At 35.8% G+C, this 24175-nt stretch overlaps 1 protein-coding gene across 1 annotated transcript in view; it reads left to right on the top strand.

The window, feature by feature from the left end:
• Positions 1-23964, top strand: part of LOC125662340 (uncharacterized) — a 50488-nt gene extending 26524 nt beyond the window's left edge. Inside the window, exons 31-61 of the mRNA XM_056142441.1 lie at positions 3050-3135; positions 3230-3448; positions 3639-3788; positions 4318-4548; positions 4670-4831; positions 5240-5449; positions 6484-6653; positions 6808-6857; positions 6965-7070; positions 7855-8035; positions 8295-8446; positions 8564-8774; positions 9400-9518; positions 10659-10711; positions 11277-11407; positions 11782-11876; positions 12016-12153; positions 12344-12367; positions 13121-13223; positions 14417-14589; positions 14801-14907; positions 15018-15243; positions 15424-15501; positions 15612-15698; positions 16005-16133; positions 16222-16509; positions 16746-16920; positions 17057-17213; positions 20934-21127; positions 23311-23470; positions 23552-23964. Coding sequence (XP_055998416.1) covers positions 3050-3135; positions 3230-3448; positions 3639-3788; positions 4318-4548; positions 4670-4831; positions 5240-5449; positions 6484-6653; positions 6808-6857; positions 6965-7070; positions 7855-8035; positions 8295-8446; positions 8564-8774; positions 9400-9518; positions 10659-10711; positions 11277-11407; positions 11782-11876; positions 12016-12153; positions 12344-12367; positions 13121-13223; positions 14417-14589; positions 14801-14907; positions 15018-15243; positions 15424-15501; positions 15612-15698; positions 16005-16133; positions 16222-16509; positions 16746-16920; positions 17057-17213; positions 20934-21127; positions 23311-23470; positions 23552-23633 — 4447 coding nt within the window. The 3' untranslated portion in view covers positions 23634-23964. The remainder of the gene's footprint in view (positions 1-3049; positions 3136-3229; positions 3449-3638; positions 3789-4317; positions 4549-4669; positions 4832-5239; positions 5450-6483; positions 6654-6807; positions 6858-6964; positions 7071-7854; positions 8036-8294; positions 8447-8563; positions 8775-9399; positions 9519-10658; positions 10712-11276; positions 11408-11781; positions 11877-12015; positions 12154-12343; positions 12368-13120; positions 13224-14416; positions 14590-14800; positions 14908-15017; positions 15244-15423; positions 15502-15611; positions 15699-16004; positions 16134-16221; positions 16510-16745; positions 16921-17056; positions 17214-20933; positions 21128-23310; positions 23471-23551) is intronic.
• The last annotated feature ends 211 nt before the right edge of the window (positions 23965-24175 follow it).

Here is a 24175-nt window from a genome sequence, read left to right as displayed (position 1 = left end):
GGAGGTAGAGTTAATTCTTTACAAATCTAAATAAATGAAAATCCAAAGCTCAGAAATGAACTACAAAATACAATGAAAACCCAATGCTCAGAAATCAACTACAAAAAAATGAAAATCCATTGCTCAGAAATCAACTACAAAATATATGAAAATCCAATGAATTTGATTTAGCTAAGGGTTAATTCGCCATTTCTCAGGGAAAACACAGAACCTGTCAAAATTAGGTCAGAGTATTATAACCTGGGCAGTTCAGGTAAAGACTGGGTACCTATATCTATTCGGGTATTTAAATCGCACTACCCACGTGATATATATATTGATCGGTGCCAATTGATCACTCAGGTAAACAACCATGGTGGAGACATGATTTGACGTAAAGGTATTTTGTCATTGATAAGTTATGATGTAGATAAAGTAAGATTTTTATTCATTTGATATTACACCAATAATATTACACCATTCGAAAATAAATATGAAAATAGATGATCACTTACTTAATGTGTGATTAATGAATTGAATGTGATATCTTTAATCAGTGTGTAATAGAATGAATGCTTGGACCATGTGGATCCTTATTTGTAGCGGAATTTCATTCATTGGATCTATATCATGTACAATTAGAATTGGGCAAAACTGCCTAAATCGTTAGAAATTATTTGTATATATTTAATCTGTTACGAAAGTGTTTGTAGAGGTTTTTAAATTTGAATGGAATAGTGATATATCCCAGTGGAGGAGAGTGCGATGTTTATCAACTTAGATCACGATTAAATCATAACATCATAGTTCGTATTGCTTAATTCAGTCCTAGAGTGTAGTATATTAATGAAAGTCTGATAGAAAATTCCCGATATTGAAATTCTCAGAAATTCCTCACTGCCATCAAGCATGATTTTGCAATTCTCTTGCAATCAATCCCCGTTCTAGTTTCAATGAGATTTAAATGCAGACGACAAATCATGTGTCTTTGTGATGTCGATCAACTATCTCAATAAGCAAGTCTTTTTTTTTTCTTTTTCTTTTTCTTTTTATAAATTGTGATTTATTTTAGAGATGAAAATTGATTAGATATATACTATACAATGAGTGCTATGGCTTATCCCAAATTTTGATTTCTATATAAAATGCAGGTTTTGTGTAGAAGTGTACATAAGTTTACATTGATTTCGTAGAATGCAAGTGATTAACTAAGCTCGATCCTAATTAATAGCCTACAGTTGTTAAGATACGTAGGTTATACCAATAAACTCCATTACCTTTAAACAACAGAATTATGATTCATTAAGTAAGAATCATTTGCTTCTGAAAAATTGACTTCTAGTAACCGGTTACTTAAAAAGAGAAAGTCAGGTACTAGTAACTGGTTACTTAAAAAAAGAAAAAGTTGGCTAGTAGTAACCGGTTACTTAAAAAGAGAAAAGTTGGTTACTAGTAATCGGTTACTTAAAGAGAAAAAGTTTGCTACTAGTAACTGTTTACTTAAAAAGAGAAGTCAGGTACTAGTAACCGGTTACTTAAAAAGAGAAAAGTTAGTTACCAGTAACCGGTTATTTAAAAAGAGAAAAGTTAGATACTAGTACATGTAACTGGGTACTTAAAAAGTGAAAAGTTAGGTACTAGTAACCGGTTATTTAAAAAGAGAAAAGTTAGGTACTAGTAACAGGGTACTTAAAAAGAGAAAAGCCAGGTACTAATAACCCGTTACTTCAAAAGAAAAAATTGGCTACTAGTAACTGTTTACTTAAAAAGAGAAGTCAGGTACTAATAACCGGTTACTTCAAAAGAGAAAAGTTAGGTACCAGTAACCGGTTATTTAAAAAGAGAAAAGTTAGGTACTAGTAACTGGGTACTTAAAAAGTGAAAAGTTAGGTACTAGTAACCGGTTATTTAAAAAGAGAAAAGTTAGTTACCAGTAACCGTTTACTTAAAAAGAGAAAAACCAGGTACTAGTAACTGGTTATTTAAAAAGAGAAAGTTGGCTACTAGTAACCGGTTACTTAAAAAGAGAAAAGTTGGCTACTAGTAACCCGTTACTTAAAAAGAGAAAAGTTAGGTACTAATAGCCAGCCACTACTAGGAATAAAGACTATAATTACAGATGACCAGCTACAAGATAAAGCTTACTGGGTTTGAATATATAATTAACCATCAGGTTTATTTAGATGACAAGGAGTCGTATGCTTTGAAGTTCCAACCTTCGTGTTTAGATGTAATTTTACCAGCAAACTTAACCTTATCCTCACAACGTCAGGTGTTCTGATCCACTCGTGTCTGTCAGGATAACGTCACCTTTGCGGTGTAAAATACGAATAAACTTCAAGCTGAGTGTAAACTTTTTTTTAAAGTTAGAAAAGTTGTTCCCTCTTTTCTCTCATGAAGTAAAGTGAATTTGAAATCTGAAAACGAGCTTATACGTTGTTAATATGGAGGAAACCATTAACATATACATCTGATTATAGTTTTCATGGAAAAAAGTGTTTCATTAACGAAATAATTAACTGAAAATTATGTAAAAATAAGCATGGAGTTTGGAATTTCAAAGAATATGACGCTTCCAGTTACTAGTAGCTAACTTTTCCTGGTTCAAGTAACTGGCTACTAGTAGCCAACTTTTCTCTTTTTAAGTAGCCATTTACTAGTAACCGATTACTAGTAGCCAACTTTTCTCTTTTTAAGTTGCCAGTTATTAGTAACAGGTTACTAGTAGCCAACTTTTCTCTTCTTAGGTTGCCAGTTACTAGTAACCGGTTACTAGTATACAACTTTTCTCTTTTTAAGTTGCCAGTTACATGTACTAGTAGCAAATTTTACCGATCTTCAACATAATAGTAATGAATTCGTGCAGGTATGAATTAGCTATATATTCAGGGGCGGATTAAGAACATTCTTAAAGCGGCGTGTGACGCTCGTTTGTACCTCTTCCGCCAAAAATTTTCGACTAAAGGAGGGGTGGTGGTGCGATCCCCGTACCCCACCCCTCCTCCTCTAGATCCACCACTGATCTTTTAATTAATGCTATTTTCAGAAACAGTAGTCTGTAATACTCACACAACGATTATACAGTCATGGATATCACAGAAGCAAGAGCATCGCCTGAGATTCAACACGTTATCCAGAAATGGCTGTCAGTTTTATGTATGTGTAAGATTTGACACAACAACCTCAATAATTTTCTCGTGCAAATGTACTTTGAAATTAGTCTGATTTTCTTCAAAAATATTGTTTCAAGTATGTGGAAAAGCGGAGAAGAGGAAAATACTTCTGTGTTATCATCCCCGAGATAACAGAAACGTGGAAAAATTCCTGGTCAGTTTACACAGCATCAACGCCGACGTCCTTCGCATGCACAAGGAGTTAGAAATCGACAAAGACCATAGAGACCTGAACCAGGCGATCGTTCTGATGTGTTTGTCGAAGGAATACGCTGCTAGTCCACAATTTGAGGAAGGTGACGTTTCGGCTCGTTATTGTTGATAACTTCTGTAAAGAAATGATAATTTTAGAATCGTATCCCTTTGGTATTGGTGTATGAATTTCCAATGTTTATATAAAAAAAAACTCATGCAAATAATGAAATTAATATTTACCAGGTGAGCAGAAAATGGGACTGGCCCTCAAAATATTTTTTTTAATTCCAGTTTTAAAGCTTGCATCTAGTAATCAGAACGAGCTTGCGTTCATCACTTTCGATCCATTGGTCTCGCAGTGGCAGAGGGAGCAGAACAGCTTACTCGTCTTCGACAGAGTGGACAGGCCGTCAGTGTTTACACTGCGGAAAAAACGACGAGGTAATTCGGTCTTTTGTATGTAAAGGAAATGAATTCTCAATTGCGGTAGATAAATGTACAGTTGAATATCGAACAGAAGAGCACGCTGCAGTCCAGATTTTACTTTATATTCCATCCATTTCTTTCTATCAATTATCCATAGAATCGTCTTTGTCTAGCAAATTTCGAATTTGTCAAACGATTATACGAATTTTGTAATTCGCAAAAATTATAAATATCTACTGAACTCTGAATTCGTGATAGGTATATACACGGTAGTCAGCAATCTGATTAAAATCAGATCCTTTGATCCGCTCACCTACGAGCACTACACACTTTCGTGTAATCCGAGATTTCTCTGACTCTTACCCCCTTTTTATATTGTGCCATGTCTCCCCGTACATGTCACAATATAAAAGCGGGGGTAAGAGTCAGAGGAATCTTGGATTAACTTTCGTGTAGAGATCGTAGGTGAGCAGATTGATCAAAGGATCTAATTCTAATTAGATTGCGGTAACCAGCTGCTATATGTGACTTTTGTGCTATCTAGGACACAAAGAGTTTGTATATATCAGCAACCATCCTAATGATGCTGTAAAAGCCAACAAAATTCGTGGGATAATAGAAAAATGTGGCATAAAGTGCACGGTCAGCAATTACCGGTCCATCTCGGGAATCGACAAGGAAGTTTTGGACCGAGTGACAGAGGAAATCAGCACCGCAACAAATCACCTCGTGATCTTATCACGTGACTACATTGAGGATGAATTCTGCCAGTTTGGTAGGGATACTTAGCTGTGTCGTCATTCACCGGCAAATATGAACATCAACATGGTATTTTGATGGATTGTTAAGTATATAAGATTTGACTTGTTTTTTTTTTTTATTTATTTATTTTGTAGAACGCGAGTTGATCCGGAATACAGGACAACGATTCCACGGATGCAACATAAACCTGGACATGTCGGAGATGAACTGGCTAGACGTGGCGTGGGTTATACCTTACGAGGAAGATGAAATGCTAATGGAAACGACTCTGAAACACATGTTTGCTTTTTCAAGAGGTATATGAATGAATTTGAACATCATACAATTGATTATTTAGAAGTATCTGTAATATTGAATTATCGCAATAATTCAATTACAACATGAAGCAATGCAATCACAAAAAGTGACAGATCACTTAGAGATCATTCTAATTCAATACGACATAATCGAATTTGAATTATACCTAGATAATGAAGTGGTTTAATTGGTTTATTTAATGGGATATAAAGGTTGCATGTTCTGCGAATGATCAGGGTTTTTTTTAATCGAGGCAGCTGTTGCTCAGAGTATACGATACAGATCTAAAAAGTCTAATTTTAATTAGATTGAACATTTTCTAAGTAATTGTTTCATAACTTTCTCTTGACTTCATTCTATGACGAATCATACCCCCTCTAATTTTTAAAAAAAAAATTCAATTTCAGAAAGGAAAGACATTGTGGTCATTAGCACAACAGTTGACCATTGGGCAGATACATGTAGAACACAGCTGAAGAATACAAAGTACAAAAACCATGCGGTCCACGTCACCTCCGACTTGAGCAAGAAGCAAAAATATTCACTCATTGCAAGATGTGACATCTTCATTGCCTGTATGAACAAATCGTATTTTGAAGATGCCGAATGCAGGAAAGGTAATAATGAGCAGTAGGGTAGGACTATGTTGTAACTGTTAATAGTTCTATGGGGGCAATTAATTGATCAGAAGTGGATTACTTTTTACAGAATGGTCATATAAAAATATATGATTATAGTATATAGAAAAATACATAATTATAGTATACATGTATAGAAAACCACATGATTATAGTATGTAGAAAACCACATGATTATAATATATAGAAAAATACATAAATGTAGCACAGGCAATTGCATCGCTTGGGGTCGAATTTACTATATAAAGAGTACTCTTTATATAGTAAATTCGACCCCAAGCGATGCAATTGCCTGTGAAATGTAGTATATAGAAAAACACATAATTATAATATATAGAAAAATACATAGTAAATAAAAAACACATAATTATAATATATAGAAAGAATACATGATTATAGTATATAAAAGATACATAATTATAATATATAGAAAAACACATAATCATAGTATTTCGAAAAACACATAATTATAGTATTTAGAAAAAACACATAAATATAGTTGTTAGAAAAAACACATAATTATGATATTTAGAAAAAACATATAATCATAGTATTTAGAAAAAAACACATAATTATAGTATGTAGAAAAATACATAATTATAGTATAATTTAGGAAACGAATATTGCAGGTGGTTGTTATCTTCCAACATAAAAAATATACAGAGGCAAAAAGTAGAGTATAATAGATTAGAATAAAAAAAATAATAGATAAAAATCACAAACAGAACATTACCACATAAACAAGTAATAACATTTCTTAAACTTGATACCTTGGAATAAATTAACCACATTTGAAAAAGTACCAAATGTGTTCTTTCAAAAGGTAATGGAATCGGATCCAAAGACCCTCCCCATCAAAAGGAATAATATACTTTGAGACTGATAAAAATATCGTTAGGCGAAGCACAGTATCATGTGTACACGACAGCATATTCAAATGTCGGTAGACAGACGCTCAGAAAGTCGCAGATTTACAGTCGGGCAAATCTTTTTAAAAATCAAATATTTTGTAGATTTAGAACTGGCACATGCTCTGTGGAAAAGAATTCTGCCATTAGAATATAGTAACGATTCAACGTTGCAGAGACCCGAATGGGTGGTCAAAATTGTTGGTCTTCTACGATATCCTAGTCAGTTTGAGGAATACTTTTATGATTTTGATGGACTTGATGAAAGAAACAAGGTCTGCTTTTCATTTCGTCTGCTTCTTTATTTTATCTGCTTCTTCAGTTTATCTGCTTCTTTATTTCATCTGCTTCTTTATTTCGTCTTTATGAATTAATTCCTTGCATCTTTTAAAGATGATGAATGATATTGCAACATATTCATGATTTTAGTACCTAGAGGAATGGATTCGAAAAAAAGTAAAAGTACCTCGTCAATCAAAGTAAGTTTTGGTTGCTGTTACTTCCTAAAAAAATAATGTCACTTGTCTGCTATACAGAGATACAAAATGTGATATGTTGTGTATTCCTCTGCCTTTCTAATTTGTAGCACTAAGACAAACCTGGAATATGTACAAAATGAGCAGACGATGACAGATGCATACGGAAATGTTGAAGTGTTTGCAGAGGGTGGACTCGAAAAATGCATTGCTCAAGTAATATTGACTATTCTTACACACTATACTAGTAATGATAGTATATTTGCATAGAATATATTTCTAGTTGACATTCACCTCCCTTTTCCATTCTCTGTTGACTTTAACCACGTGATTCTTCGCGATGATGGTACTGTGAAACTGGGAGAAGATTTTAATGCCTTACACACGTAACCCAAAACTTAATACGTAACCCTAAACATACGGGCAAATTTTGCATGCCTTTGTGATAAAACGAAAAAGTCGTGACTGTTGACAGTATTTTGTGAGTGATATTTTCAACATAATTATACATTATTATTATCCATTGTAAACTAATTATAATTGCATGTATGTAGCAATATTTCATTATCACCTGTGTCTTTCAACTGATTCGATACGCGAGAGCGTATGGTAAAAATTTTAAACCGAGGTAGGCTACTAACAAATAAGTTGATATTACAGGGGTTTCAACAGTCTCGTTTAAAATCAGCATTTCGCAAATTCTTTGATCTTCTTTGCTAAAACAACCCGTCATTAGGTTTAATGCTGTCTGGCGTGTTTAATACCAAGTGTCAGGCGGTTCGTTTCGCACTGATTTTGACTACGGATAACTCCGTTTACTTGACCAAGATATACATATAGGGCTCACGAAAGATGTGAGCGGTCAAAAGGGGATGCTTACTCCTCCTGGGCACCTGATCCCACCTCTGGTGTTTCCTTGCTGTCAATATTGTATTCTTTATAGGATGTATATGATATTGATTATCATTCACTTTTCAATTACATGTTTTGTTGTTTGCAGTACGTGCGACTCAGCACCACAACAAATCTCCATGTTATCTCCTCACTCATCATGAAACAATGGGGACTGAGGCAGCCTCGGTTGTTGATCTCTATAACGGGCGAAGGCTCCGAGATCCTAAATGATCCCAGGAAGACTCGGTTCTTTACGTCAGCGTTAGAAAACATCGTTAAAGAAAGGGGTACTGGATATTTCTATATCTAAGTAACAATACAAAAATCGTAGCATTTATGTGGTGTTTCTTCTTTTCTCGGACTTTTTGACGTCATTTTCTGTCTTCATTATCATCACGGCAAATACCACTTTTGAAATAAAAATTTCCCGAATTACATTGCCAAACATTCGGCAATTACGAAAGTATATTTCTGTGGAAGAAGCCATTGGAAGAAAACACTGATTTATTCATACCTTATGCTCAGTGAGGGTTTGTTCTGTTGCAGGAGTATGGTTTACTACAGATGGCGCCACTTCTGAAATCTCCAAGGTGATTGGACAGGTTGTTGAAAAAGAAGATGTGAATGAACGCCCGACGGTGATTGGAATTGCATCTTGGGAATATCTGAAAATGAACCGTGCTTTATTGGTTAAAAACGTACGTTTGGCAATATTTTCAAACAAGTCATTATTTCTGCCATTTATAAGATTGTTTATACAGTATTTGCAATATTCAAGTTGAATTGTACTAAACAATAAGCCATTAAATTGCTAGGGTTTTGGGAGATGGCCAGCCCAATACAATACCAGGGAAGCCGTGGACGCCTATGGAGACTACTATCTCAATCCATTTTGTACCCATTTCCTGTTGCCAGAGAAGAGTATGGAAAATGTTAACGGCTCCACATACACCGTGTCAACAGCCAGATTCAGAACAGAACTAGAAGAGTACATTCGGCGTGGAAGATACAAAGTGAACAAACCAGGTTCTACATCATCTATGTTTAAGCACCATACTAGAATATGACCCTGTATAGGCTTTAATCAAATTCATGATTTCTGGTCTAAACCCGTTGTCACATATTTTTTACCCAATGCAACCCATCATTGGGTCAAATGCTGTCTGACGTGTTTCCTACCATGCAACTGTTAGGCTGTTCTTGACACACTGCTTCTGACTACGGATTGCTCCGTTTACCTCATCAAGATATGGGGCTGACGGCGATTGTGACCGGTCGACAGGGGATGCTTACGCCTCCTAGGCACTTGATCCCACCTCTGGTTTATCCAGGGATCAGTGTTTGCCCAACTCTCAATTTTGTATGCCTTATTGGAGTTATGAGATTGATCACTTTTCATGTTTAATGTCTATATAAAATTATGCTTATATGAATTTATGTCTGTATAAATGACATGTTAAGATTATATTCACTGCGATCTTAATTTCGCGGCTTTGAATCACTGTAAAAATAGCAAAAATCAAACTGCAGCGAAAATCATCGGAAGAGAATGAGGTTTTGTATGCTGCAAGTAAACATAAATCTTAGGGGGTGTAACAGTTTTCCCTTGGTTAGTTTTATCATGTATGATTGCATATCATGTATATTGTAGAGAAAGACGACTCTGTAGCGGTACCATCAGTACTTTTGGTGGTGGGTGGGGACCAGTATCAGTCCCTCAGCATGATAAGAAGATCTTTAGATTTTTGCAGATATGTCGTTGTATTAAAGGTTAGTAGTACAGAGGAATTCACAACGCTATCATCAATATGTCTTAAGGTCATACGCGGGATTTCCGGCATGTTCTCTTAAACAATGTTAGGATTTCATCTATATGAAAAGTTCTTGTATGATTTCTGAAATAGGCTTAAATTATATATGCATAGCTCTTATCCTTGGACGAATTTGGCTCCACTTGTTTGGCACGCTGTTTTTGGTTATATTTAGATCTAAACCTTCATAGTTATTTCGGATTTCAAACATTTCGGTTGAGCATCACTGAGGAGACATTATTTGTCGAAATGCGCATCTGGTGCATCAAAATTGGTACCGTATAAGTTTTACATAATATATGTGAACTCGAAACAAGACACCACAGAGTCATCTACTTCTGCTTCATACTTAGATATTTTATTGAAAATTAAATTAACGGCAAACTAACAACTCAACTTTATGATAAACGGGACGATTCCAGCTTCTCCATCGTCAACTTCCCATATTTATGTAGCAATATTCCATTATCACCTGTATATGGTGTTTATGTCTCTCAACCGATTCGATACGCAAGAGCTTTTTCAGCGTATAATCAGTTTTTAAATCGAGGCAGGCTACTGACACAATAGTTGATGGTGCAGGTGTTTCAACAGTCTCGTTTAAAGTCAGCATTTCGCAAATTCTATGGTCGTTATAACGATCTAGTTTGCCAATTCAACCTATCATTGGGTCAAATGCTGTCTGACGTCTTTCACACCGATTGTTAGACCGTTCTTGGCACACTGATTTGGACTACGGATAACTCCGTTTACCTGATCAACATGTAGGGCTCACGGCGGGTGTGACCGGTCGACAGGGGATGCTTACTCCTCCTAGGCACCTGATCCCACCTCTGGTGTGTCCAGGGGTCCCTGTTCATCCAACTTTCTATTTTGTATTGCGTATAGAAGTTATGATATTTATGACTTCGTTATCTTCACCTTTCATCAATGAGAAACGTTTCGTATTGCCTTAATTTTTGAATTACTAGTAGTTATTAACAGTGAGACCGGCGGCATCACTTGTGTGATGAGGCATCCATCAGTTTTATGATAATAGATTATTCGATTTTTAAAAATCCTATTATTTTGTTGCTTTTATGGTAGATTTAATTTTCAGGGCACAGGAGGATTGGCAGATACGTTAGCAGCTGCTTCTGAAAATCAAAGGAGGTAAAAAAAAAAAAAAAAAAAGAAAGAAAGAGATGACTTGATCGCAAAATAGAGTTTTCAAACACTATGCTTCAAAAGTGGGGCTCTGTTATGCTTTTGACTTCAGTCTTTGTCATGTTATTTTAATTACTCAAGTGCAAACCTCAGAAGTCGTCGTTATTATGAAATGATATTGATAGGCTTGTAATACATACTTAAGATTAAATGTAAATTTTATTTTATGACAACGCACTCGCTATTGACGTCACAATTGCATTAGAACAGTAGACTCGCATGCAATTGAATATGTCGTCTATATTTGTATATTTGTCTATATATCTTTATTGCAGGTACAGGTAGGTGTTTTCCCATAAACTGAGATAATACGAATTATAATTAGTTCAAATCTCTTCGATATTTTGCAATAGCTTCAATCAAATGATACATGTATATACAAATCAGCAAAGTTTCCTCGGGGAGTTTGCCGTGTCGAGAAGGAGGAAGGAGAAGACCGATTCTTCTCTGGGTATCAGCCGATACAATTTGGCGACATAATCTGATGGGTTTTTTAAATTATATTGCACAGGGCACAGGAAAGAAAGATTGAGGAGATAATAAACCATCACAACAGCCAATACCTCAAATTCGTGGACCTAAATGACGAAACCTGTGAATTCGATATGGTGCTCATAGAGGTTCTGCTAAGAGACATTATGGGTTTGTCATGTTTTGTATACAGGGGATGCTTACTCCTCCTAGGCACCTGATCACACTTCTGGTGTGTCCAGGGGTCCGTGTTGGCCCAACTATTTGTTTTGTTTTGCTTATAGGAGTTATGAGATTGATCACTGTTCGTTATCTTCACCTTTCGTATAGACTTTGAATTTTCCAAATCATGAAATTTGTCCAAGTTTCGCTTAGTAGAAAAAAACCAAATGCTTGTTTTATGAATTACAATGGTTCAGTAAACCTCCCTGGGAAGGAAAGCACACGTTAATAACAGTAATGTTAGATTTAAAATTGTCAGAAAAATACGAATAATAAAAATTATTATTCGCTTTCAAAAAGGGAAAATTTCTCTTCAATTTTAGAGTCTAACGAGAAGAAATTACGACTGACTTTGGCCTTTAACAGCAGTGAAACGGCTAGAGAGCATGTATTCACCAAACAGAAGCCCGACTTGATGGTAAGGCGACAATTGTTTACACTTTCCCAGTTAAACATTATTATGTGGACTGAACGTATAACCTCAAGGTTATAATTTCGATCTAAACCAATAATTTGGATTAGAGTTTATGTGCTGATGCAAGTATCATCATTTACAGGAAACATTCAAGAACGATCTGATGATACGTGCAATGCGAGACGGAAAGAGGGATTTTGTGCGACTCTTGATTAAAGAGTGTATTGACATCCACAGATTTCAAAGGGAGAATTATCACAAACTGTTCGAGGCAGACCGTGTAAGTTATTGAATTAGGTAGAGTACGAAGTACTATCTTATTTCCATTAAACCTTCATTTTTTCGTTCAACGAAGTACACATTAAACAAGTTATGGAGCAGAGCATGAAAACGTGTATAAATATAAAAATTCAATGTTTTACAACCTACCAGTTGAGTTCTTCTCATTATCTGTGTACGATTTGTTGTAGATTCCAGACGAACTAAAGAGACAGGTAATACAGAAGTATATATGATAAACAGATATAGTACTTACATCATTTTGAAATAATATTTTGCATTTATTATCTAAATTGTTTGACTATTTTCGTTACCAATGTTGATTTCCAGCTGTCTGACTGAGAGGCTACAATATTGATAAAAAGTTTGTTTGAAATGTACATTTATCCGACTTATTTATCATACAGATGGGATGTTTAAAATGTACATTTACTCGACTTATTTATCATACAGATGGGATGTTTGAAATGTACATTTATCCGACTTATTTATCATACAGATGGGATGTTTGAAATGTACATTTATCCGACTTATTTATCATACAGATGGGATGTTTGAAATGTACATTTATCCGACTTATTTATCATACAGATGGGATGTTTGAAATGTACATTTATCCGACTTATTTATCATACAGATGGGATGTTTGAAATGTACATTTATCTGACTTATTCAGGGCCGTAACTGCCGATGAGGCAGACGAGGCAACTGCCTCGTCTGATTTTTTGGCAAAAAAGAAAATAAAATTATATAAATGTTATATTATAGGATATATGTTTAAAATGAAGACAAGCACCTTTGTCTTTGACACCATATTACGATTCTTTACATAGTACAAATGAAACACAAACATGATAAATTGGGATTTAAAAAGTGTCATTTTCAGTCGTAAAGTCAATCGGCGGCCCCCAATCCCCTGCCTCCCCTGATTTAGAACCCTACTTACGGCCCTGTTATTTATCACACAGATGGGATGGAAAGTAGAACCCACCATAGAGAACATCACACGATTTGTGGTCAGACTTCTCCAGCTGGACATATTCGTCAGTTACGACCTGAACTCTAAGGACGGTAAGTACTTGTCATGCGGACCCGTGGGTTACAGTCTGGGCAACTGAACTGATGAGCGTTAGTCACGTGTGTATGAATTATGGCCTGAATTCTAGGATGGGTGCATATTAGTCGTGTTCATGTGTTATGGATAAGATGGTAGGTGAATATTTGTCAGACGCGTTCATGTAGTTATGGATAAGATGGTAGGTGAATATTTGTCAGACGCGTTCATATAGTTAGGGATAAGACGGTTGGTGAATATTACTCAGACATGTTCATGAGTTATGAATAAGAAGGTTGGTAAATATTTGTCAGAGGTGTGCATGAGTTATGGATAAGAAGTTTGGTTAATATCATTCTAACGTGTTCTTGAGTTATGGATACAAAGGTTGGTGAATAATTAGTCAGAGGTGTGCATGAGTTACGATGTGGATTTTAGGATTGGTGACTTTTGATTAGACGTGACCTTGTGTTACGGTCTGTGTAATAGACCTTGTGAGTAGTATTCATCAGACGTGTGAGTAAGTTAGGTCTAGCGGATACAGATAACACTATTAATCAAATAAAGTTATTTACTTCTAATGACAATGAGATTGTAACTGAATTCTGGGTTGGTTGATTGGGAAAACTCTGTTGTAATGACAGATAACATCTACTTCTTTCTAGGTAGAACAAACACATTGATAGCAAGGGGTCTGACCAATGTGGCAACATTTCCATAACCGTGAAAAAGAGTTCTAACATATAACAGGATATGTATGATTATTGCATAGTACATATGTAGGAGCTATATTGAAACCTGTGTGAAAAAAGAATCCACAAACTTAAAAAATATGTTGATCATATTATATAACGTATTTATCACAGATATGCCTGATATGGTTAGTTTTCCCCCTCAGTTTTATGCTTCATTAAGAAATAAGTAATCCTTTTTGCATGAATATAACAACAATTTACAGATTATTGCAATGGTATATACTTTTAATATTAATATATACTTAATATTACTTAATCTAGAAGAAATACAGGATACGACTTTCTAGTATCCCAGGAAATCAAGATAGAGGGTTTATGGCAGATGTGATCTGCCAGCAGAGGAGGCTTACTCCTCCTAAGGGGCCGTGTTTACTCTGTGCTCGATTTTGTATTCTCTATAGAATTTTCGATTTATCACTGTTCGTTATCGTCACCTTTTGCACAATCTTTTACAGACCATATTCGAGATATGATATTCACTGACCAAGGACTGATTGACACCTTGAAAAATCTGGCATCGCATGAGCATTCCAGTAGCCAATCAGATCCGTACTTCTATCTTCTGATCTGGTCCATACTGATGATGAATCTTCAAGACCTTGCCAAATTCTTCTGGCAGCACTGCAAAGTAATCAAAATCTTTTCAATACAAAGTCATTGTACTCGAGCGGTCTTGTCTTTATCATTAAATTATTTACTGTAGAGTATGGTGTGGTTATATAAAAGATAGATAATGCAAACTCCTCCTGTTAGCAAAAATTTCATGAGTAGTTTTTTTTTTTTTTTGTTAGCTTATAATTAAAGCTTTTTCTGAAGTCTGTTTCTTTGTCTCAAAATAGGAACCTATACCCTCAGCACTGATTGCATCCGGAATTTATAGAAACCTGAGAAAGAAATGTCAACCAGCAAACAAACTTTTGGCGGACAAATTACTTCAAGCAGAATTGTACTGTTCTATTTCAATAGTTATATACACACTTACAAATTTTTGCTTATGCTACTTTTGTTTATTAGCAACTTGGATATAATAGTCTTTACAAATTTATTATTTTATAGAGAGTTCCAAAGTTTGGCATGTGGTGTTCTAAACCAGTTTTATACAGAGAATCCGGATGAAACAGAGCGGATGTTGACTAGGAAACGTCCACGATGGCGTAATTTGACATGCTTAGAAATAGCCTACAAGATGAAAGTATATTCGTTTATGTCACATGAGGCCTGTAAAATTCCCATCAGCAGGGTCTGGTATGGACAAATTTCACCCGACAACAGCGCTATACAGGTGATTAAACGGCACAACTATGTACAGAACCACGCCCACTTTATCACCGGAAGTCTGCTATTTTGTACAGATAAAACGGACGCAATGAGATTACACCAGAACGTGTAGAGATGTGTTGCTAGCGTTCAACAAACATTAAAACAAACTTTAGTCTTATTCCTGGTATTGTTACTTTTTCAGATGGTGTTCGCTGTCTTTATCCTAGGTCTTTTTCCCTATGTGCTTAAATACAACAAAAAAGTGAATTCGCGTAAAACGGTTAGTGATAGCTTTGTCTTTTATATCCTGATTCAGTGCATATTCAACAATACTTTCGATCTTTAGACGCACTCTCAACTTGTGTTTCGTTTTTTGCTTTCTATTGCTAGGAAAACACCGACTCATGCATGACAATTATCTGGAAACGCATCAAAAACTTCTATACCGCTCCAATCATGCGTTTTGCTCACACAATGGTAAGTCTGGAAATTGTAAATACTGACTAAACGGAAAATGTTGAATTTACTAATACAGTAAAACACGACTACAGCGAACCTCCATGGCCAGCGAAAAACAGTTCACTATAACCATACTGTGTTATATCCAGTATTTTCATTATTTTCCCCATAAGGATCTTTAGATATGTTATAATATTAACATGTTTAATCTCCTTGGCTTAGTATCATTGTCTGTTTGGTTTACTATTAATTATACATTAACATTCAACCGTTAAGATATAATGTAGACTATTTATAGAATTCTCATCGGAGTTTCTTTTCCAGGCATCCTATATGATTTTCCTGGCCTTATTTAGCTACGCACTTCTGACTGGTTTTGGAGACAGCGTAACTTGGATTGAAATTCTAATGTACTGTTGGGTTTTCAGTTTGATGTTGGATGAAGTTCGGGAGGTTTGCACAATTCTAAATGTTATTAAATGGAAGAAATTAACCATTGTTCAAATCAGTCAGTGGCAGAAATTCTATATTCTGTTTTCAGCTTGTCTATGGAGTCTCAGATGCTAAGAAACAACTGGGTGAAAAATACATCTCAGAACGTCCGTCTCTGATGTATCTATACTTTCAAGACAAGTGGAACTACTTTGACCTGACCATTCTTTGTTTCTTTACCACTGGTGTTATATTGGACTTGCTAGGTTACTACGCCACAAGGGAAGTGGGTCGCGTGTTTCTAGCTATTAGCCTTGTAGCTTTTTTCATGCGCATCCTAAAGACTTTCTCAGCTCTTGAAGAATTGGGACCCAAAGTGTGGATGATTGCGTCGATGGTAATTATGATATTTGCGATGTTTTGAAGTAATATCTCTCTCAGAAATAGCATTCAAATTTGTATAACCTTATGTTAAAAGTATGGCACCTGATATACCCAGGGGTCCGTGTTTACCCAACTATCTATTTTGTATTGCTTATAGGAATTATGAGATTAGTCACTGTTCGTTATCTTCACCTTTGATTTAGAGCCAACAAGAATTGATTTTAAATTGCTTGCCCTATCTGATTGTAGGCCAAGGATCTCCTTTACTTCCTCGTTATTCTGATGCTATTTGTGGTATCGTACGCTGTGGCTGCCTACGGCATCATGTATCCACAGTCAGAATTAAGTTTTGATTTATTTCTAAATGTCATGCGTCTTGGATATTGGAATTTATATGGAGAATTGCTCCTAGACGATATCGAAGGTATGTCGTGCAACTGTCAGAGACATGGTTATCAAATCACATCAGCGGTTTCCTTCAAATTTCATTGTAATAACTAATTCCCGGTTGATAATATGTTTTGAGATCACATGTAACGGTTTTTTAAAAACACTTGCAGCTGAAGAACCAAACTGTTCCTTTGAACCAGCACTTTACAATGCGGGAACTCCGAGATGTGCCGAAAAACACCGACGAGTCATCGGTTTGGTGATGATGGGGATCTACCTAATATTCGCCAATGTCATGCTTCTTAACATTCTTATCGCCATGTTCACGTAAGTAAGCTGATATCCACCGAGGGTATGAAATATTTTAACTAAGCTTGGAGACTGAGGATCCAAAAGTTATTATACATGAAATGAAATTAACAAAAATATCAAAAACGTATCATGTTAGAACGCAAATGAATATGGGGGGGGGGGGGGGGGGGGTTGTTCTAGACATACGTGACCGTCTTAATGAAAATTAAATGAACTAAAGTCAATAAATTATAACGAACCTATAGAAACGGTGTTCAATGGAGATCTTTGGATCTAAACCTTCTCAGGTAGTCTGTTTCACTGCTGACCTTGAAAAAATGAAGCAGTTGTCTCAATCCTTGAACAAATATGTTAAAGGACTTGTCCCGTAATTTTAAAACTTGCATAATTTTATGAAAAATATTCTTTATACTATAGTTGAAAAGGATACTAAATACAATAAAAATTGTTGTGAGCATATTTACAGAGATATTGCGAGTTGAAATTCAAATACAGCAATATGCATATTTCGATCGGAGATTTAAGCGCCATATTACTGTGACGTCATATGCGACAATTGGAATGAGAAAGCACGTAGTAAGCCGGTGGTGATTTAGGTGATAATCCTATTATTTTATCTATAAAACCGCTTTAACAGCATTATCTGTGTATTTACCCATCAATTAATGGACTATGGTGTATTGTGCGGCATACGGTTGCACCAATATTCAGAAGAAAGGGTGCCGATTTAATCATTTTAGTTCCTCAAAGGATGCAGCTCGGAGGATGGCATGGATCACACACAAGTTTGATGCTACAGATATTAGACGGTTGTGTTCAGAACACTTTTCAAAACTTCAGCTAGACCGAGATCCTGAGAACTAGAAGGCGACTGGCTTTGCAGGGGCAAAGATTCTACTTAAAGCATGCCAGGCCTAGATGTACATGTACCTCTTCGTTTGTTCAAAGTCCCTGAGTTACGGGATAATTGTGGTTTTCTATCGATACTATTTAAATGTGCTGGGATTTTTATTGTCATAGATAAAAATATTTTTCAATGTTACAATGTTTGTTTTCAAATCGCTCGTGTCAAGTTCAAACTGCGTGTTGATGATTCTAAATAACAGGCGATTTTGTGAAAATGGCCAGCTTTCAATGCATGCCCGATGTTGTTTGTAATCTGAGCGATGAGAAAACACAAGAATCGGTAATTTTATCTATAATAATAGTTGTAATGGTCTATTCCATACCACACATAATAAAAACACAGGAAACGGTAATTTTGTTTGTAATAATGATTTACCTGGAATTTACCTGGCCTACAGATCGGCTGTTGTGTATATTTTTATGATATACACTGCACAGGAAACTTCTCAGGTTATCAAAAATTATGCTTAGTGTCTCGATTTGTGCAAAAAAAAAAAAATTCTACCTACATGCATACCGCATTTCTATTTCCCGAAACCTTCAAACTTGGTCATATTTATGTATTGCAGCTAACAGGTTTAGCCCATTTCAAAAACCTGTGCTTTTTAAAACTTCTAATTAAACTGTTATCTATCGTATATAAATAATTTCCTAAAATATAATATTACCCGGTGTTTCCGGGTGTCCTGGGAGTTCGCAGTGTCGTGGGTGTATTAGGTAAAATATCCATGCTTCGAGAGAATGAATAAATCCAAGTAGAATTGTGTACATGTACAACATGATCAAGATACCCTTCAATATGGGCCGTCTGTAGGGTTTCTGTGGACGTAGTGTTTGTGTAATGATGGTATCCCAAACAGTAGCTGACACATAGATAGTCTAACCCCCCCCCCCCCCTTTCTCTCTCTCCCTTACTCTCAATCATTGACTAAATGAGTAATTATTGTCATAAGATGCAACACTATTGCCATATTATTTCATCTCTCTCTCTCTCTCTTTATAAATATAAAACCGTGATAAATTATAAATAGCTCAATAACTATCTCTCTCTCTCTCTCTTTATAAATATAAAGCCATGATAAATTATAAATAGAAATATCTCAATAACTCGCTCCCTTTATAAATATAAAGCCGTGATAAATTATAAATACAAATATCTCTTCTTCCTTTTTTTTTTTTTTTACTACTGTAACAGTTCTCAATAACTTATTTGTGCTTTTTTGCTATTGTTTGATTTCTGATTGTGTAATTTATAATCCATGTGGTATCCGAAGTCAATGCTATCAAAACTCAGGTATACAGGGGCTTTCCTCGAGATCTAAAGACTGCCGGTCATCATTAGCCGTGATTGTTATCAAAACATCTTTCTCAGGTAGCTGTAGACCACGGTTTTGATAACAATAACAGCCAGTACCTACAGGTATTCTTTAGATTTTGAGGAAGCCCTGTGTTCGAGAGTTTTGATAGCATTGACCTGTCCACAACTGCTATTTTCTCGTAATTCAATTTTTTAAAAAAGACCCCCGGCTACGCTCATGATTTAATATATATATATATATCATATATTTGATAAGACATGTAAAAAGCCCTACCTAATTTACGTATTATTTTTAGCAATTGTGTTTTATTTTGATTTCGCCATGTTTACATCGTTCGATAGCTACGCGTGGATTATAAGTAAAATATTCACATCAAGGCATATTTTTTTTAAAAATATATAAATGAAGAACATTGGTAATCAATTGAATGACTGTAAATTATAAATAATGCAAATAAACAAAATGTTAACGTAATGTAGATGCGTGTACATGCATGTCAGTATGCACGGTATGCAGTAGGCTATATCAATAAATTCCATTCGTCGTTTTCTTGTTGAACAGTTTTAATGTAAAGGAATAATATCTAATAAAACAAATTCGTCATTGATGTAAAAAAAAAAAATATCTACCCGTACCACACTGGTATCAAACGAAGTTAAATAATAACAGGTTTCTTCACAAAAAGCTGATCGGCGAGAGATGCGATTGTCGCATATGACGTCACGGTATCACGTGACCCGCTATCTCATTAGTAGAGATTTCGAAATCAGGAAGTCGATTTGAGTCGATTGAAATGTTAAATTAAACCTGAAATCTTGCTTTAAAAACTGGGAGATCATTTTTTATATGTATTGTGATAAAAGTTACTTCAGTTTCTAAATAATTCACGAACGTGGGACATGTCCTTTAAGTTCTCATATAGTGTAGTCCCGTGGGGATCCGGGTTAGAATAGATCCTCAGTGCCCCTTGCTTGTCTTAAGAGGCGACTAAATTGGGCCGTCCTTTGGATGAGACCGTAAATACCGAGGCCTCGTGTCACAGGAGGTTTGGCACAATAAAGATCCCCCCCTGCTCAAAGGCCTTAAGCGTCGAGCATAGGCCTAAATTTTGCAGCCTTTCACCGGCAATGGTGAAGTTTCCATTTGAGTGAAAAATTATCGAGTGGGATGTGAATCAATATACAATCAATCAATTATATTGTGTGTGCTGTCTATGAATAATGTAGAAGTTCTCAGAGATTTGTATTACAATATAGATTGCGCATTCATGTAAATTCTGTATTTTTCTTATAAATTGAGAATTTTCATCTTATTTGTAAATCTTTCCCATTTCAAAATTATTTATGATATAATACACCAATGTAGTGATGAAGAATAGCATAAGGAGATGGCATATATAGACATTTTTTATTGTAACTTTATATTTAATTATGAATAAAATATTTTTTCAAGTAGATTTTGTAAAGATAAACTAAAATTAGCAAGTGACAAAAAATTTATAAACTTTCAGAGACACTTACCAAAGAATACAAACCAAGAGAGACCACAAGTGGAACTACGAAAGATACGCTCTGGTGCGAGAGTTTAAACGCGTTCCGATCATGCCAATGCCACTCGGAGCTCCTCTGTTACTTTTCTACATTGCTCGGGGATTTTACAAGAAATGCAAGCAGTGCAACACTGTTGAAAACTATGACAAAGAACGTGAGTCTACAGCACACAGTGATAGGTCTACAGCACACAGTGATAGGTATCGTGAGTCTACAGCACACAGTGATAGGTATCGTGAGTCTACAGCACACAGTGATAGGTCTACAGCACACAGTGATAGGTCTACAGCACACAGTGATAGGTATCGCGAACATGTCACGTGAGTCTACAGCACACAGTGATAGGTATCGCGAACATGTGAGTCTACAGCACACAGTGATAGGTATCGCGAACATGTCATGTGAGTCTACAGCACACAGTGATAGGTATCGCGAACATGTGAGTCTACAGCACACAGTGATAGGTATCGCGAGAACGTGAGTCTACAGCACACAGTGATAGGTATCGCGAACAGAACGTGAGTCTACAGCACACAGTGATAGGTATCGCGAACATGTCACGTGAGTCTACAGCACACAGTGATAGGTATCGTGAGTCTACAGCACACAGTGATAGGTATCGCGAACATGTGAGTCTACAGCACACAGTGATAGGTATCGCGAACAGAACGTGAGTCTACAGCACACAGTGATAGGTATCGCGAACATGTGAGTCTACAGCACACAGTGATAGGTATCGCGAACATGTGAGTCTACAGCACACAGTGATAGGTATCGCGAGAACGTGAGTCTACAGCACACAGTGATAGGTATCGCGAACAGAACGTGAGTCTACAGCACACAGTGATAGGTATCGCGAACATGTCACGTGAGTCTACAGCACACAGTGATAGGTATCGTGAGTCTACAGCACACAGTGATAGGTATCGCGAACATGTGAGTCTACAGCACACAGTGATAGGTATCGCGAACATGTGAGTCTACAGCACACAGTGATAGGTAACGTGAGTCTACAGCACACAGTGATAGGTATCGTGAGTCTACAGCACACAGTGATAGGTCTACAGCACACAGTGATAGGTCTACAGCACACAGTGATAGGTATCGCGAACATGTGAGTCTACAGCACACAGTGATAGGTATCGCGAACATGTCACAGAGTCCTAGAGAATTAAACAACACATTACATGTCACAGAGTCCTAGAAAATTAAACAACACATTACATGTCACGGAGTCCTAGAAAATGAAACAACACACTACATGTCATGGAGTCCTAGAAAATTAAACAACACATTACATGTCACGGAGTCAGAAAATTAAACAACGCATTACATGTCACGGAGTCCTAGAAAATTAAACAACACATTACATGTCATGGAGTCCTAGAAAATTAAACAACATATTGCATGTCACGGAGTCCTAGAAAATTAAACAACATATTGCATTTCACGGAGTCCTAGAAAATTAAACAACACATTACATGTCATGGAGTCCTAGAAAATTAAACAACACATTACATGTCACGAAGTCCTAGAGAATTAAACAACGCATTACATGGCACGGAGTCCTAGGGAATTAAACAACACACTACATGTCATGGAGTCCTAGAAAATTAAACAACACATTACATGTTTGAGTAAAATGCTCTTTAAATGTTTGCAAATTTTGATGTTTAAGATGAGAAAGTGAAACGAATCTAAAACTTAAAACGTGACATCTAACCCCATTCCTACTCTTTGTAGGGATCCATGCTTGTCCTACTCTAATTTTTATATTCTTTGTGGGACTATGAGAACGATCCCTGTTTATTCGCTTCACGTTTTCAAATAGGCTCCATTCTTTTATGAAAATTGTGGCAACTTGAGTCTTTTTAGAAATAGTATGGCATAGGATAATAAAATACCGTTAGGCATATGTTGTGAGTATGATTTATCTAGTTTTGCTTACATTTCATGACAAAGTACAATATAACAATAGTAACATGGCTTACGTGTAAGAAACTTGTATGGTTATTCATTATAAAATAGTTTTCTCACAGTGTATAAAATCGTGAAACATTGATGACTTGGAACTTAGATTTCGTTATTTGTGTCTTGCGCTTTTGTTTGTCGTTATGCAGATATTATGCATAATCTTAACTTGTAATTTGTAACGATTTGTTACATATTGGAATATATCTGACATAGCAAATCATATATTACAAATTTTCTGTTTCAATAATGGGTCAAAATACATGCATGTGATAAACATTTCGTGATAAAGTATTGAAGGCTTTTATGGTCTGGTATTCTTTCATGTGTAAAATTACTAATGGAATTTTCTTTCCTTTGGAATAGTCTTGACCAATCTGAAATTGATGGACATTCGATCTGGTGTGGAGAGAGAGATGGTCTATCTGTACATGAAGAAGCGGAGTGAAGGTGACACCAAGTCAATACTCACAGAGGAAAAAATTGCCAAGGTGGTGGCCATGCAGGTGGAAAAGAAGCTTTCCAGGTACACAGCACCCCCCTCTCTCTCTTAAAAAGTATTTCATCACAATCTATTAATATCTTTTTTCATGTTTTGATGTTGTAGACTTCAGAGCAATCCTGGTGGTATGGTAGAAGTGGAGGAACTGACGGAAATGATACTCAAACAGATGAAAGACAAAAATTAAATCAATATTGCGTAATACTGATTTAAATGAACTGTTTAGAAAGAGTGTCTTTACATGTCGTTAGTTGTAGTATGACACGGTATAATGAAACACTACTCGCTTTCGGTTACCTTTAATGAACTTTATTCTACAAATATTTGTATATCCTTGCATTGAATTAATTATCATTTACACTAATCATTTGCCTTTCTTCCTTTGATCTCAACTGTCTGTGATATTGTATGTCAAACGAAATATATGATTATTTTCAACAAATGTGATATCGTTTTGGCATACTTTATTGATATTATTTTATTAACATTATATTTTGGAAATAAACTGATACTTTATTCGAGTTTGTTCGTCAATACGCATTGTATATTTCTTGTGTGTAAGATGTGCGAAGTTGTCAGGTTTGACACTTATGTGGTACAATTTACGCCATCTGACTTTGCTCTGTGACTCGAATGTGCAAACTTTCCGTGATCTTCCCTCCTATATTATATCTGCCATGTATCACGTGACATCTCTCTTCTTGTCGCCTAGGTGATGGATCATCCACT

Source organism: Ostrea edulis, chromosome 1 (genome assembly GCF_947568905.1).
Source record: "Ostrea edulis chromosome 1, xbOstEdul1.1, whole genome shotgun sequence".
Lineage (NCBI taxonomy): Eukaryota > Metazoa > Mollusca > Bivalvia > Ostreida > Ostreidae > Ostrea > Ostrea edulis.
Note: the sequence above shows the minus strand (reverse complement) of the source record. Positions and strands in the feature narration are given on the sequence as shown.